Source organism: Lasioglossum baleicum, chromosome 14, assembly GCF_051020765.1.
Source record: "Lasioglossum baleicum chromosome 14, iyLasBale1, whole genome shotgun sequence".
Lineage (NCBI taxonomy): Eukaryota > Metazoa > Arthropoda > Insecta > Hymenoptera > Halictidae > Lasioglossum > Lasioglossum baleicum.
In genome coordinates, this window is record NC_134942.1 from 11,227,524 (window position 1) to 11,244,108 (window position 16,585).

The window sequence follows — 16,585 nt, forward strand, 5'->3', positions numbered from 1 at the left end:
AAGATCAATTATTCGCGGCGAGAGGCGAGAGAGAGGCCCGCACTCCGCAGAGTCGTGCGTTGCGTTCGGTACGCGTCAACATCAGCTGTTGTTTCGCTGTCGCGTGAAATGACAGTTTCGTGGAGGTTCACGATGTGGAGATCGTTTTCGTGAGGGTGTTTCGTGTACCGTGCGGGTGAGAGCCATTTCGCATTCGGGAAAGATGAACGGGAGCCTGGGAATAATGCGCGGACCCGAGCAACATCCACAGAGGTTCGCGGATTATTTTGTCATATGTGGACTGGACAAAGATTCGGGCCTGGAGCCAGACAAATATTTCGGTGAGTAACCATCCAATGATTTCCATAATCCATTCTCTATGTCTGTCCCCTTTGCCAAGACGAATCTCGGCCGCGAGTGTTCAACCTTCGAACCAGTTCAATCTATGTATGTATACCGCGTACGTTCGACAATCTTTTTTTCTAGACAGCATAGTGGTAGTGATGTTGCAATTTTTCGGAATCGCTATGCTTCGCAACGACGCACCGATTACTCTGTTTAAACTAATCCGGTATTTATAACCCAGCACTCTAGTGACTCTGAGGCGCCACAAAAAATTCCTGTGTCATATAAAATATTGTTTACATTATTAGATATGCTGGTGTCTAGTCAATTACTAAACGACGTTTAGTAAACGTTTAGGTGTTGTATGAGGTATTATGTCAATTTCATATCCTCCAAATTCAAAAATCGAATTTTTCTTCCGGCCTGAAATATTTCCATTTTATAGGATTCTCTTAATTTGATCGATATTAAATGCGTTTAGTAATTTATTGCTCGGAAGAAGTGTTTAATTTTCGAGTGTAAAGAAAATCTTTTGAACAGTGCACTACATCGCGACCAAAAAATTGTTTAAAAAACGCTGCCTATGAAAATACATATGTATGTATATGTGTATCTTTCCTTTGATGTAGAAAGTGCATTTCCTGCCACTTAGGACACATGTATACAACCTGTTAAAACAGTTTCTTTTTTGTTAGTCTGCTTGTGTGTCTGTTTCGCCGCTGGGATAGGACGTGATTTTCGTTTAATTTACACGTGATGAACACGTGAATTGTAATCGATGACAGTGCTGCTAGAAAATACGGTTCGGTTGACAAACTCGTTGACAGCCTGATCCGCGCGCGCGTTATCGTCACAGCCTCTTCCCGATGCGCGGGATAATACATAATATTGAATATCGAATATCTGCGCGTCCACGTTTGTAACACCAGGACTGCTTTACGCCAATGCATCGTTTCGAACCTCGACTCGCTCGTATACGCATTCATACGTGAATTGTATACTGTCAAACGAGTAACACGATGTTTTCGTTATTAACAGAAGAAGCTTTTGATATCTGTTGGTAACTGGTCTCGCTGATTAGCTGCGTATTTTTAATTACATAGTTTTTTTAATGTCAGTTCAATCGATATACTCATTCGCTTATTTTTAATCCCCTTTTACCAAGTATGCACCGACATCATAACAAAGTGCCGCGGATGTTGTTCAATGCGACACGGTGTTATCAGATTATTTCACGTAATATTCGTTAGTGTTATGAATGCGGTACTCTTAAATTGATGGAATCATGATATTTTATTAATGATGGTAGAGGAATGTCACTGGTTACACGATTTTTAATCTTATCTGTTCCGATAAGCCTTCGTTTTGTATGATTCGTCCGAGGAATATTTTAAAAATTTTTGGAACAATTTTTACGGGTTTTTTTTTTATAATCGTTTGTCTTTTCCCGTTCGGGAGCCACTGTGTATGGCATTTGTCTTTCCACCCGTATTGTTATATAGATAACGATGTCAGCAAAGTTTTCAATTGTTTAGATAAACATTCGCAGCAGCGCAGCGGTATTGAATCTCGGTAAATATTGTGCGCAATCTTTTTATCTGGAATGACTAGTAGAACGCAATGCAATAACGATCGATCAGATTACTATTGTATGCAGAGATTTTTGTACTCTGTGACGTACATTCGATCAATTCGTGGTTGGCAACATTTGCCCTTGTACACACATAAATTTTCACAAAATGCTCCTTTTGATTTGATGCATTTATGGAAAAAATGGATAGATCGAATGCAAGACTATAATTTAACACGAGTGTTACATTATTTTCATTTTATTTCAATTATTGAGAAAAGAAATGAATGTCTCTCGCCTTTTCAAGCTTCTCGAAACAAAATCATTCGGTCCACTTTGAAAGAATGTATGTACATACGTGCATACACGTATGTATAGTAAATAGTAATGTTTATGCGACTCGCACGGTAAGTGTCCTAATGGGGTCGCTCGCCACATTACAGTGTCATTAATATTTTAATGAATATACGATTGGTAGGTGGGCGAGATGTGCCATAGTATGTAAAAGGTTGCTTGTAAACCTGTGAACCAACTTGAAAGTTGGAACAATGGTGGATTCTTCCCAGGAAGCCTGCACTTCTCTCGTTCGGTACATTTTCCGGGAACCGAGGTCGGATGGATCGTTTTACTATCTTCGCCGGCTGCGCTCCTGGAAAAATTCCGCGGGCAAAAAAGTTGCACATGTCAGCCTGATGGTTATACTCGTTTCGTTAAACGGCCACTCGCAAACTCCTATCGCTTATTTATGTAACATTCGCGAGCTTCCTGCGACACTTGTTTCGAATTAACGTTGCGCGGCCATGTTGGTCTTTCCGTCACGTATCATTTATCCTTGCATCGAGAGCGATTTTCATTCAGGTACCGGCAGCTGCCAGAACCGGAAAATTACCTTTAAATAATCTAAATTAGGGGTTCGCTTGTCTGAAATGTTTATGGCAGGGGTTCAATGGAGTAAAAAAGGGTCTATAGTATTCCAGGGATTTATCGTAAGTGGTCGATCATAAATTTTTCTGTTTTAAACTTTTATTGAATTTCTAAGGAATGTATTCATTAGACAATAACATCCGGTTTAACGTCTTCAAAGTCGATTTCCGAAACGAATAATACAAAACTAATAAAACAAATCTAATAAACCACTTTTTTTTTGTTATTACGATTATGTTGCAAGCTGTTCATTATTATTGAACTCATTAAAGAAAAATAGGTCGGGAACCTCTGGTTTAGGGGATCCTTAAGAAATGCTGTTACATACTGCAGAGGTGGGCATTATTTAGCGAAAAAAATATTTGAAATACTATTTAATATTTTAGATTTTATTTTGCTCAAAGAAAATAGTAGTTTATTTGAACAGTCTGAACCTCAAAATAAAATATTTCTATTTTAATAATCTGAAACACAAAGTAAAATATTTCTATTTTAATAATCTGAAACACAAAATAGAATATTTTATTTTTTGCGTCGTTATACCCCTAATACTTTCAGAAATCGCATTACTTATTTAATATTTCTTATTTTAGCAATAATTTAAAGAAGAAATGGTACTTAATATAAGAAACTATATCATTTGCCACATTTTCGTTTTATTTTTTTTATGACAAGGTACATACAAGGGCATATAACAAGGTACAGCGTTCCAAATTGGAATCTGTTAGGGTACTCCTTCGAGAACACAGAATCAGTCCAGCAAAGCTAAAAAGTCTCTCAACTGAGGCAGAGGACGGAATAGCTGTGTTGTATTTTAAAAATAATATTTTCATGTATTTGTACTTTGCAATACTTTCAATTCGTGTATCACTATCGCTCAAATATTGAAATAATTCTAATTCTGCAATGTTTGTATGACTGATATCATTTGTTTCTTTTTCCAAAAAATTGTTTTGTGAAAGTAATTGAGGTCGTGACTCTGAATCTGGATTTGTTATCTGTTTCAAAGCATTTAATACGGTTTCTTTGATAAAAGCACGTTTTTCTTCATTTAAGTCTTTCGGAATCCATCGTAATTTCCATTTTGGATGGCCAACAGTAGCAATTATATAGTCGCTTGCTGCGTGTTTAGAAAAATCGAATAGATCACGAAATCGAGATTTTAAACTCGATAGTAAATGAAGTTTGAAAGGTTCGCAATATCTATTGAATGCGAACCATTATTTTGATCAATAATATTTAAAATAAAATACTATTTTCAAATACTATTTTCAAAAATCACTGCATCAAACAAAATATTTTATTTTCAAGTTGTACAGATACTGTAACATAAATATGGGATTATTTACTATTTAAAATACTATTTTCCCCAGCTCTGTGTTACTGTTATAGCAAGTTGTTTTGCAAGGAACTAACGGTACAAATTTCCAAAATTCCCATCGAGGTCTAGGTACCAGTTGTAATAATAATTTATTGCGCGCGGCTGTTGACGCAGTTTCCCGAGCACGTGTGCCGTACTCAACGACCGTAGAATTCGTAGCGAAACAAGTATGTCGTAACTCGACACCAGGGTATGTACTTTCATCGGCCACGATCGCCAGTTTTCAGGATTGAGTTACTCCGGGCACATCCTACAGTAAGGACACTTATCCGATGGAAACGATACCGCGGCGTGCTCGAGCGTCTGTGACATTACGAGTCCCTGCTTCCTTTTCCCGGAACATAATATGTATTGTTCGTTTAATCCGGAAGAGTAGCGCATCTCGCAGAATTCGCGTAGAAATTCTTGGCGGGACACCCGGTGCATTCCGTGCACCGAACAAAGACTAATTGCGAACAATGGCAACAAGAAGGAGATAATTCCCGCTTTCGTTGAATTGCGACCTTCGACCTCGTTCTTCCTCCATGTTTAGCCGTGTCGCGTAAAATGAATGCTGTCGGTGGAGCATAGGCAAACTGCATTTACGTGTACCCCAACTCCGAGCATTTGTTTTGCAAACTGGCTGGCATGCTCTAATTGCTATTTAAATCGGATCAGCTGATTGAATGTTTAACCATAAACGGGCCCAATTCACCAATCCATACACGTTGAGTATATATCACTGTATTATTATCAAACTTTCTTCCCATCTTTAACAATTGTAATAAATTGAAAATAAAACATATGGATGTCCTTAAATCGTCTGATCATAAAATTCTCCGAGCAAGGGAGAGATATCTATAAAGATAGAACAAAAATTGTCATAAAACTTATTCTAAATGGTAAACAACTGGCTTTAATTTTCCCTTGAGAAAACGAAATGACTCTCCGAACGACCTAATAACATAAAAACTTTACACCAACTATAAAGTAGCCGTAAACATATTTTCGAAGAAGTTCTCCAACATTTAACGAAAATGATGTTCTCTTTGTCCATCGATAGAAATCACCACAAAGGTAATTGATCGATCGATCGGCTGGATAAACGCTCGATTAGGCCTGGCTCAAGTCAACATGCGTGAATTTCGTTTCCGAAAGCTCTGCTGATTAATTTCGTGTCTCTGTTTCCGACCGCCTCTTCTTCCGGGGAGTTTTCACGGTTGCACTGCTGCATCTGTTGTAACTTGCAGCTGCTCTCTCTCGGCATGGAGAAGTATCTTTAGAATCCTCCCTGGTTTCTTTGTCGCGGTCCCGTCTATTCGGGAACGGCCGGAGTTTTCAGAAAAACTGCGGGAAACTGCGACAACCAGTGCGGATAATCCGCCTACATTGTGCTCCTCCTTTTTTCCTCTCGCTCATGCTCCTTACACGCTTGATGCTGCGAGAAGGAAATCTTTTCAACGAGATGAAATCACTTTCGACGGCTAGAGCTGTTTCTCGGAAATTCTTCGGACTTGCCAGTGAACCGGAGAAACTCGCCTTGGACAATAAAAATTAGGATCGTTCACCATTTTCAACGTCCTTCGTGTTTTCGGTCGGATCGAGCAATGGCCTTTGTAGATACAGACCGTTCCAAATTCTACTGAATTTCGTATTCTAATATTCTTCGAAAATGTTCAAGATTGAATGTATTTAGACGTTCCAGTGCCAATGAAAATGATTGATTAAATTGTACCGGTAAACGAGCCACTTCTTCTAGGAAAGTTCTATCGAAATCCGGTGCGACGCGCGTCGTCGAAGCAGAACTCGAACAGGAGGAATCGCAGGTGAGAAATTTGAGATTCATTAAAATGCAGCAGGCCCCGATGCACTTTAATACCACCGCAGGGATCTCGAATGGAAACTGTTGGCGAACTTTCCAAAAATCCTCCGTTTACATAGATCGCTCAAGAAAACAGCCGTTTTCTATTCGGCTGTTCGCGCTTTTCTTTTTCTTTCGCGCGTTGGACAATGCGGCACGACACGCAATTGTTCGTGTATTTTTATATCCAGCGTTATTTATAAACTAACAATATTAGAAACCAAACTTTTAACAATCAACGTTCCTGACACGCGCCTCCGACTTTTCTTTTTATTAATTACGTTGAGATTCTCTTCGGGTCGTTACGCATTGCCGAGCTTGCGCGGACGCTAGTGCAACGTTCGATAGCATCGATTTTGATTTTCTTGCCTTTCGAAATTCACCAGCGAAAGTTTTCTTCTCGCTGTTCGAATTGATCCGCTTCTCCAGCACGGTGATGCAACTTCCTTTCTTCGAACGGATCGACCTATCGGGGTCATCCGAAGGTCATCGTCTCACGCATGGTCGAATTCGTTTATCTACCAGCGCGATAACAAAAGCGTGTTTCGTCGTTGAAAAAGCAGAACTAAGAGATGTTCGGTTGTCAAGTTTCGATTGATTATTTTTATGGTAAATTATGCTACATATTATCGATCGTTGTTTTGTATTTGGCACATGTGCGAACGCCATGAGTGTCCTATACGTCCGCAGCCCGCTGTTACTACTATAGGACATAGGGGGTAAGTAATCGAGGTATTAGTGTCCAATATTTTCGGCGTAATTTGATAATGGATGGAAATTGGCCCACCATGCATAGAACACGCTGGGTCTACATTGATCGAACAACTATGCTGGAAAACTTCGTTATCCCCTACGAGATCCCGATCCAGGGCGTGATAGGGAGCGTTGGGGATTTTCTTGCGAGGTGTTTCAGGGGTGTGGACAAAATCGAATTCCTCTGCTTCGTATTAGAAAAGTTGGATGTTTTTCAAAATCATTCTACATTTGGAAATAAATTTGAGAGAAGAAGAAAATATTAGACGATTGTGGAGATTGCTTTTCCAAATGTTTCTTCCTGCCTCCTTGTGAATGTAGATGACGTCATCGCGCACGGGGTCATTTGTGCGCGAAGGGGGGTTCCGTCACTTAAATGCTCGGTTAAAGGGCGGAAGTGTGGTTACAGAACAAAATCGTGTGGTGCTCGTATGACCAGCACGAGCGATGATCGCCTTATACAAGAAATGTTTTTATGTATACGCGAATCTATCCTGGTATACACTCCGCGACAAAACGATAAGACACCTCTAGATTTCTAATGTTTCTCAATATGTACCAATGATGTGTACAAAGATTTTGTATATGTATAGATCTGTATAGAGTATCCTCTGTTTAGTAACATACGAAGTAACTGCTTTTATTTACGTTGTGTCTTAGGAGTTATATCAGTTTACATGAAAAACCGGTGCGTCAAAACGATAAGACATGGTGAAGAAGAATAGTGATTTAATTACACTGTCCAACACCAAAATTGTTCCACAATTACTGTTGGGTACAAGCAGTTACTTCGTATGTTACTAAACAGAGGATACTCTATACAGATTGTATACAAAATCTTTGTACACATCATTGGTACATATTGAGAAACATTAGAAATCTAGAGGTGTCTTATCGTTTTGTCGTGGGGTGTAGCCTCCTCTAAAGAAAATAGAGAATTCTAATGAATTTTCGAAGTCGTGTACGTAACTACCGGCATTGTATGTTCAGAACGCGTTCCTATGGTTGGAAATAGTAATTCTATTTTAACACATTCTGAATAGTAAATGAGCATCGGAGTATCTATTTTTAAAATTACGTGGTACAATATTGTTATGTCTGTACCTCGTTATAGACACTGAGTCATGGCACGGCTGTTATGAATATGCGACTGCTGTTACGGATCCTTGAGTGGTCTTATTTTAAATATCATCGACCCCAATCAATAATAGACTAAATATGTGCGCATAATTATGAAAGTGGTCCAAGTCGTATATTTCTTGATATTAACACTAAGTGAATTTAAACATAATGATTGAAAGTTGAATTTGAATTTCGATTTAGATTGGGTTGCTGAGAGTTGAATTTGAATTTGAGTTTTACTATTATAAACTCATTTTTTTTTCAATTTTCACTTGGACCACTCTCATAATTATGGGCAATTTTAATGAATTCGAAGTGTAAAAAAAAATTAAACCGACTTCGAAAAAACGCACTAAAAGGTATGAAATAATTTCCATTTAATTTATGTGAATACACACGAACTTAAATACAATACAATCTTTTCGGAGGCGGCTCAAAATGGAAAATTTTCGACACTGGAAATTACGAAAATCCTTAAATTCTTCTACATAGTTTCACATATTAATGTATCTTCTCTTCCCACCTACTGATTTCCAAGTTCACCATATTCCAATGAAATCGATCAGCAACGTCTGTCATTTGGAAAATTTTAAATTTTGCGCCGCCTCCGAAAAGATTGTATCGTATTTAAGTTTGTGTGTATTCACATAAATGAAATGGAAATTATTTCATACTTTTTAGTGCGTTTTTTCAAAGTACGTTTAATTTTTTTATTTCACACTTGTTGGTGGAACGAGCAGAATTTGTAGAACACTGTTGGATGGTTTTTCGGTCTTATTGGTTATTTGCAATAAAAACCGCAAAGGATGAAAAAATGCAAAATTTGTTTTCAAGGGACCAATCGCGGGAGACATACTCTACAAGATGCAAAAGGTTTCGTTCCTATTGGTCCATCCATCTCGGCGTAATCGGTGAACCATAGGAAAAAAAGATCCTCCTCCTTTTTCGAAGTCTGTTAAAAAGACGCCGCGTGGCGCCGAAGCGTCTAAAAATGGCGTCGCCGCGCCGCACAAAGGGGGATAATAAAGAAAATGGCTACAGTATTGGCCGAATTTTGCGATGGAGAAGAGATTAACCGGGGGAATTTAAGATTCATTCAATTCATCGCTGTTCAATGACCCAATTCGATGATCACAGCAGGGTGACGAGTGGCGGGTTGGAGGGATGAATCCACAAAACTCGTCGTTCGACAAGGGGTGACCCTGAAATCGAGACGCCCGCTTGTGAAATAGCCCTCGAACTAGAATCGAATCATCGGTTCGTGCTCGCGATGCTTTTCGCCTCTAAAAATAACGTTCTCTCCTCGCGTGGTAATGCAACCCTTTCGAGCCAGCCGTTTTTCGACCGAAAGGGGCTGCGAAACAAGCCCCTTTCTAACAATTAGACAATTTTCGCTGGTCGGCGCCATCGCGGCTATTAACGCGATTTTATTTCGCTCGCACTCCAATGCTAATGACATTCCGAAAAAAACTACGAGCTTTTCATTCTCTCGCTGAAAATTATGCGAAAATTCCCTGGAAATCATAAATCGAATTGTAGTTCGTTTAACTCCTTGCCGTATTTTAACGCGAGTCGGACTCCCGATGAAGATTATCACAAAATTGAATATTTGTGAACGGAAATGCGTATTGGGTGGTTGTTTTCCTTGGGGGCGAGAGAGAGTATAGATTTTGCTCGAGTCGCTGAAAGTTGGTTTGTTGGATTTCGCTGGTCACTATGATATATCGGTGCGCAAAGGTTCGCATGAGTCATTGGGAATCCGAATGCCTCGGACCTACTATTGCATTCAGACAGTGTAACAGCCCTTGCGTTCGTGAAAAATACTCGTTACACGGTGTCTCACGCGTGCAACATGTCCCCGAATCAATACTTTCCGCACTATACGGGCCTATCTACCGTTTAATGCTCCTTTTTCGTTACCCTCCACTAGCCTAATCTTCTCCGAGCGCCTTTTATCCCTCGTTTACCCGGTCTCTAAGCACGGCATATTTCCACTGTACTATCCACCCCGGCTCTCCATAAACTATTTTGCGAAACAAACAACAATTCTACCAGGTATATAGCAGAACAAAATTAAGAGCATTACTTTTCAGAAATTTTTTTATTTTGTAAATGTGCGTTCGTCGTCGCGGCAACGCAGTTCGGTTGTAAAGCCGCCCCTAGACGTTCAATAATATTGTCAATACGCCCATCAATAATAGTGACGAGGCGCATTGAAAGGATATATTGATCGTTTAGAAGGGGTTCAAACGCATTGGTCAATATATTGAAACATATCGATAGATGTTTTTCGTTTTAAATCTTACAAGTATTTTCATAGCTATTAAAAATTCACAATCACGAATTTTCAGGACTATCTGTACGGGCTTAGGAATGTGTATGGGGCTAGGAAAAATTATTTTATACTTTTCAGTCCGTTTAAAAAAAAGCATGGTATTTTTTAAAAATTTATTTTTATTTAAATAATCATTTTCTGCTTTTTAGTCTTGTGTGTGTGAAATGTAACGGTTAAATTTAATAGTTTATATCTCCTAAACGTATATAGGCTTTTTAAAAATTTTTTTAAAAAATATTGCATTGCCATTCAGTTCTGAGCTATGTTAAAAATTGCAAGTCTCTAGCTCATCGGGAAGTTAGTTTAAAATCAATTGCAAAATTTGTACCGAACAAACAGACAGACAAAACGTGGTAAAAAGGCAGTTAATAGTTCTAAACTGTTAATATGTAATTGTTGATCTGTCTCATTCCAAAAGCCATGAATTCTTTCTCCCTTACTGTACGCCCCTCATCCTGTTCGGGACGCATCCGAAAAAATTTCTAACTGGGAAGACGGTTTCCTGATAGGAATGAATGTTGTCATAACCTTTGTTTTCCACCTCGTCACAAATGCGTCACAGTGCCCAGTCGCCGTATTGATAGCTGGATTGACGAGATTATTGAAGCGTATTGATGGGAGCTTCACTATTATCGTCAACCTACATCTATATAAATAAATATGTAAATATCAGTTTGTCTGTTTGTTTGTAATCGAACATCTCCGTAACGACTGATCGTAGAAAGCTGGGGTTTGAGCCATTAGACGCAGCGTTTCTTCGGGAAGGTTTTAGGACAATCCGCATTCGAAAAAGTCCATTCGTTCAAGAGTTTTTCCACCGGCTTTACATAACTTTCTTTCTACTTTAGTACATAAAAACAATGACTCGCAGAAAAGCAAACTTAGGTCGTCGTACTCGCGGAACGGAAGCAGTGTGACGATTAAGATCAAATCAAAGTGGGGAAGAACGGGCATCACAAAGAATTGTTCAAATACGTGCCAGACTTAAGGATGCACGGTTGCGAGCACGGCGATCGGGTTCTGCAGCTTTAGATCTGCATCAAACTCAACAGAATGAACGCCACAGGCTGAAAGACGACAACGAGAAACTGCAGATACAGCTTCAAACACGACTCCGTGATCAGCAATCACGTGATTAAAATGTCATATCTCTCTGTGACAGGTAAAGACATGCTTTTAAAAAATACTGAGTCACAGCAACGCGTGGCGGGGGAAAGCTAGTTGACAGTACAGTGGCCGAAATTTCTATAAAGTCACTGTGTTTTGTGCCCGTGCGAAATCAATACGGGCCGGTTTATGTACTTCTTTAAGGCCTGGTTTACGTTGTATTTTTGTCCAGAAGAATTTAAAAGTTGTTGCATACGTATTGTTGTTACTGGGAGCTCCAATTCAGCTCGAAATTGTGCTGCATTTTTCCTTTCCTTAGCTGCAGACCTCATTAATATTGGATGTTGTCTCTTTGACTATTTTTTATTACTACCTTTAAGATGATTTTTTCCGTAATTTTCACGTAAATTGATATAATTATTAATCACAGTATATGACCGATTAGTTTTCTTAGCAATTTCGCGGTTAGAGCAGCCCATATCTTTATAAGCATCGATTGATGCTTTTTCTTCACTTGTTAGTACTTTTCCTCTCGGCATTCTCATACACGTGAATCAAATTATAACAAACAGGATTTCTGTGCGAGTTCTAAAACTAATACTTTTAGAATATTCGCAGTTTTCCGTAGTTCTCTGCTCAGAATACAGAGAAACACTAAGTGACTTTATAGAAACTTCGCACTTGTGTTCTGCACCACACAGAAAAAAATCAAAACAAACGTAAATAGTAAACATAGTGGTCTAGAGTACGCAGTCCCTCTATCCGAGTGTCTACAAGCCACAAGACCAGATACGATAAATCAACAAAAATAGTGATATTTTTAAAATATCTATGAAAAAGACGATGACTTTATAGAAATTTCGACCACTGTATTATTGAACGTCTAGGGGCCGCTTAACATTGAGCGCGGTTTGTTTCGCACGAGGCAACCCGGGATTATGTAACAAGCGATACTTAGTTAAGTGTTACGTTTCATGCCCGTTTGACGACACCGGTAGCACCCATCGTTTAACGAACAAATCACCGTAGGTACAATTTTCTCCGGTCGCTTAAACGCGGTGACGACAGTCGAGCATAATGCGCGGCGTGCATAGAAAGTTCGCGTCCGAGGCTTTCTCCGTCGACTGAAACTTTATTGACCACAATCTAAGCCAAGCGATAGCGTGCAATAATGTGCCACCTCTTCAGCGACGTCGATACTCCTCCGGAACTGCCATAACTTTCGGCAGCACCATATTGCAGTTATTAGTAGTCTGCGGACTTTCTGCACTCATGCATGGACCGTAGAGGGGTGAAGAAATGATGAAGAAGTGGTTGGAAGAGAACACGCTCGTCACGTAACATTCCCGACCCGACAGGGTCGATCCAGCCTAAAGGAAATAAAGGTTTTTACGGCGTTGCAACCGCGGCGATAACTGTCATGGCCGATGCAGCCAACCCCCTTGGTAATTTCGGTAGGGAACGATGCCAAAACTGTTCAGACGGACGTGCAATATTTCGACTGGGAACGGAACGCGATCAGAAGACGCATCTCCTTGGGGAAAAAAGCCGTCTGGACGCGACGGAAGAATTATGCAGATGTCCCGAGAGATTTCGCGGAAAAATTCTCCGACGTGATTTGTTATAACCTGCTTCGCGAATGGGACAAACCTGCTAATATTTCCGCGACGAGGAGAAAGCAATTCGAGGGGCTAATCGACACTATTTCGGTGGCTCTCGGCGATCGCCAAATTGCATAGCCCATTGGATTATCGTCGTTACTTCGTTCATAGAATTCCGAAGCGGAGATTAGTCCCGTAGAACGGTTGATGGTGGCAATTAAAGTCACCGAGTGGACTTAATCTTCTTGGTGGTTCGTTCGATCAATGTGAATATCACCGGCACGGCGCGACGGCTGACTGATAACTTCTGGCTCGCGTGCGCCCTTGCTAATTCCCGAGACCGAATCAGTCGCGTGATTAGAGACCGGCCAATTTGCGCGGCGACTTCGTTGAAACGGCGATGCGCTCGAAGAATCTGAAGAGAAAATCAAAGAAACAAGAGAAACATATAAACAGTGAAACACCTTATATAGAAGTGAGGAGAATTCAGTTTACTTAAACGTTGTACGGTTTTCATTATAACATGTGTGTCATTTCGTATGAAAGCGTTTCCACAATTTCAACAACTATGGAATAGAAAACCGATCAGTCTGACCGTGGTAGGTTTAGCGTTGTAATAAATGTGACGCGAGACGAACGACGACAGTATATCGTGAGTAATGATGTTTGAGAAAGAGTCGTGCAGGATTGGAAAAACGGAGTAAAAGGCCGGGGCACACTTTTCAAATCCAGGGTGCCTACTTTCTGCAACCACTAGAAGTCACTCGGGCTGCAGAGCACTCGTACTACATCAGCTCTCCCGTGTTTTTTCTTCTCCCTTTTTTCTTAACCCTTCTCTACCCCCGCCCTCAAGATAGAGAAGATCATTCAACGTGAAAATTTGTCGAATGAGGAAAGATACCTTCATTAATTTCGCCCGGTTATTTGAAAGAGTGATGTGGGAGGGTCAAGTATGAACAAGGACCTTGTTGTCTCTCTTCCGATGGCAAATATTGATGCATTTCGTTATGGCAACGCTTAACAGTGGACATTATCGAAGTGTTCCGCGTCTGTTGTTACGCTCTCGACTATGTTGTCCCACGTTGTGTGGAAATTCAAGAGTTCCTCGCTTTGTCGGTTTTTCGTTTAATTTTCACGGGCCACTCCGAACCTTCTCCAACGATTACAGTGAAGTAATCTAAGAAAAACGCTCCCGTATAATTTTTAGAACATTGATATCAACTTATGTATCGAGACTATGGTTTCACAAATTTCGCGGTTGTTGGTACAACAATACATTCAAACATCTCTAATACACTAGAGGTTTAGTTGATTACATTATTTTTAATGGGAGTGGTTCTCATGCATTTTGTAATTCTTGTAATTTTGTTACGCGTATCTTGTACACGTCTATCTAAATATACGTGAAATAGTGCACGTGTACATACATTTAGATAAACGTGGAAAAGGGATCTCCAGTGTAAACGCACGTATTCCGATCGCAATGAAATTTTCAAAGTGTGTCCGTGTCGGGCAGGATTTCGCAGCGTGTTTCTTGGGTGGCTGTTCGATCATGAACGATTAACCCTGCACAAGGGTGCTCTTGTGTTCACCGTGGACGAGGCAGCTGGCACATCGCCAAGACTTCAACAGTCTCATTCAGGTCGAGCTGCCCGGGGATATGTACCACGTTCAATAACAAGTTGCCGACGTTGCCGTCGAGAGAGATTCTAATTTTTCCATCCCGGGAAAGGCCAGAAGACGGACGGACACCATCCCCTCGGCCGTTTCGCGTGTGTGTGCTCCCCCGCTGCTCTGCAACCAGCCTCTGCTTCGAGGCTCCAAGATGCACACGAGAGATGCACTTAGGCCAGCGTCCGCGCCAAGAACAATGCGCCCACTATGTTGTGAATACACGTGGCCCTGTTGTAACTTCTTCCGAAACTCCGTTTTCTCCTTCAGACGCGACGTTGGAGAATACTGGGAAATCGTGACATTTTAATTAGCCTTCCGCGGAGACTCATCCTTGCGTCACTGATTACTAGACTGCGGATCATTGTGCGAGTACATGAAATTGAAAATTGTTGGAAAACTTGAAAGATGTCGATAGAGATGATTTCTCCCCTGTTGAAATCATTAAGGGAAGAAATAACGTTCAGTTTAGTTCAGTTTTTATTTCGCATGAAGATCCGCAGTCTACCGGTTACATTTCACAAAAATCATGTAGCACACCTCTCGGTTTGGTATTCGATAATTGCTATACATATATGTATAACTGTCCGGTGAAAACAACCATGCTCGAGAAATGGAAAATAAGTGCGGCCACGCGTGCGTACACGACTGCCTCAGATTCGACTCGAGTGCTCCCGTTAGTCGGCTAACGGAAAATGAATTATGAAATCACGAGAACTGTATATTTCATGAAATTTCGCTCGCTTACTCGCAGATCGCGATCTTCAATCGAACATTTGCGCTCGGATCACGCATCCTTAAGCAGCTTGAAACATTTATGAGAGACATATCTATTATTCGATCGTGAAGCGAATCACGCCGGCCAATGGGAAAAGACAAAGATCTTATTTTTATACTTTAGCTACCTCGATTATTTATTTACACACATCGGTTACCTCGAACCTAACGTAGAGCATCGTTTCTGTTCCAGGAGACTCGTTGCAATGCACACCTCTGGACCGGGCGTACAAGAGCAAAGTGCTAGGACATCATCCGGACTCTGTACCATGGAACCATTTCGACGAACACGCTGTTTGCATGGTATTTGCCCGTTTAAAGAAAATACAAACAAGAAAAATCGATGTTATCAAGGTTCTCGACTAGAAGAGCCCCTTAAGGGGCTAATATAAATGTTATTAAGGCCGAAGAAGTTGTAACAGTTACAATGTAGAAGTTCTACCTTTTACAGCAGCTTGTTTGAATCACCGGTCAAAGGTCTAAAGTGAATCGATCGTGAAACAGCGATAGGCCAAGTCTTTTAGCATAATTCTCGCGAAGGGAGTCGGGCAAAAGCGAGAGATTCTATGCTATGATCCTCGGGCGATTGTGCGGCATCATCGCGGTCGCACCCTGTGTAACTAGGTCTTGGGGCTTTCTAGCTATCGTCGCGTCGCGTCGTGCCGTGGAAATAAAAGTAGATACACAGAGGAAGAGGATGGTTGCGATGAACGGTTGCACAGTGGCGAAACGGGCGCGAGTTGTCCCAGTTGCGTGCCATCGCAAAAAAAAAGAAAAAAGAAAAACGCTAACAGCGCGCGCCGGCAAGCGGGGAAATGAAAAGGCGCGTTCCGCGGAGTAATGTACGGGCGTATATCTCATCGGATATTCAATCTTTCAGCTTTGCCTGCCGAGCGGCTTGAGATTCCGTACCCAGAAACACTCCGTGGAGCCGATGTTCCACTCGTTCGTGCTCACCAAGGCGGACGGCCACCGAACCTACGGGTTCAGCCTTGTCTTTTACGAGGAGTGCCGGAACCGAAAAATATGCGCCGCTATGCAAACGCTGCAGGCGATGCATATCACGGAACTGAGTAGCGGCCAAAACGGTACACCGCCAACGTGAGTTTCCCCGATCGAGACGTTTACCTTCCCTTAATTCTGTCTAATCCTGGGATCTCCTAAGCGCGTCTGGACGCAC

At 41.0% G+C, this 16,585-nt stretch overlaps 1 protein-coding gene across 8 annotated transcripts in view; it reads left to right on the forward strand.

The window, feature by feature from the left end:
* Pns (DENN domain containing pinstripe) overlaps positions 1-16,585 on the forward strand; it is a 25,824-nt gene continuing 9,239 nt past the window's right edge. For 5 of the 8 annotated variants that reach the window (XR_013010498.1, XM_076438710.1, XM_076438709.1 and 2 more), the window contains exons 1-3: positions 1-320; positions 15,599-15,708; positions 16,286-16,506. Coding sequence is in view for 7 of the 8 variants with exons in the window: in XM_076438710.1 (XP_076294825.1) it covers positions 203-320; positions 15,599-15,708; positions 16,286-16,506 (449 nt within the window). In the remaining variant the exon portion in view is untranslated. The remainder of the gene's footprint in view (positions 321-15,598; positions 15,709-16,285; positions 16,507-16,585) is intronic. The other 3 variants (XM_076438715.1, XM_076438716.1, XM_076438712.1) reach the window with 1 other exon arrangement.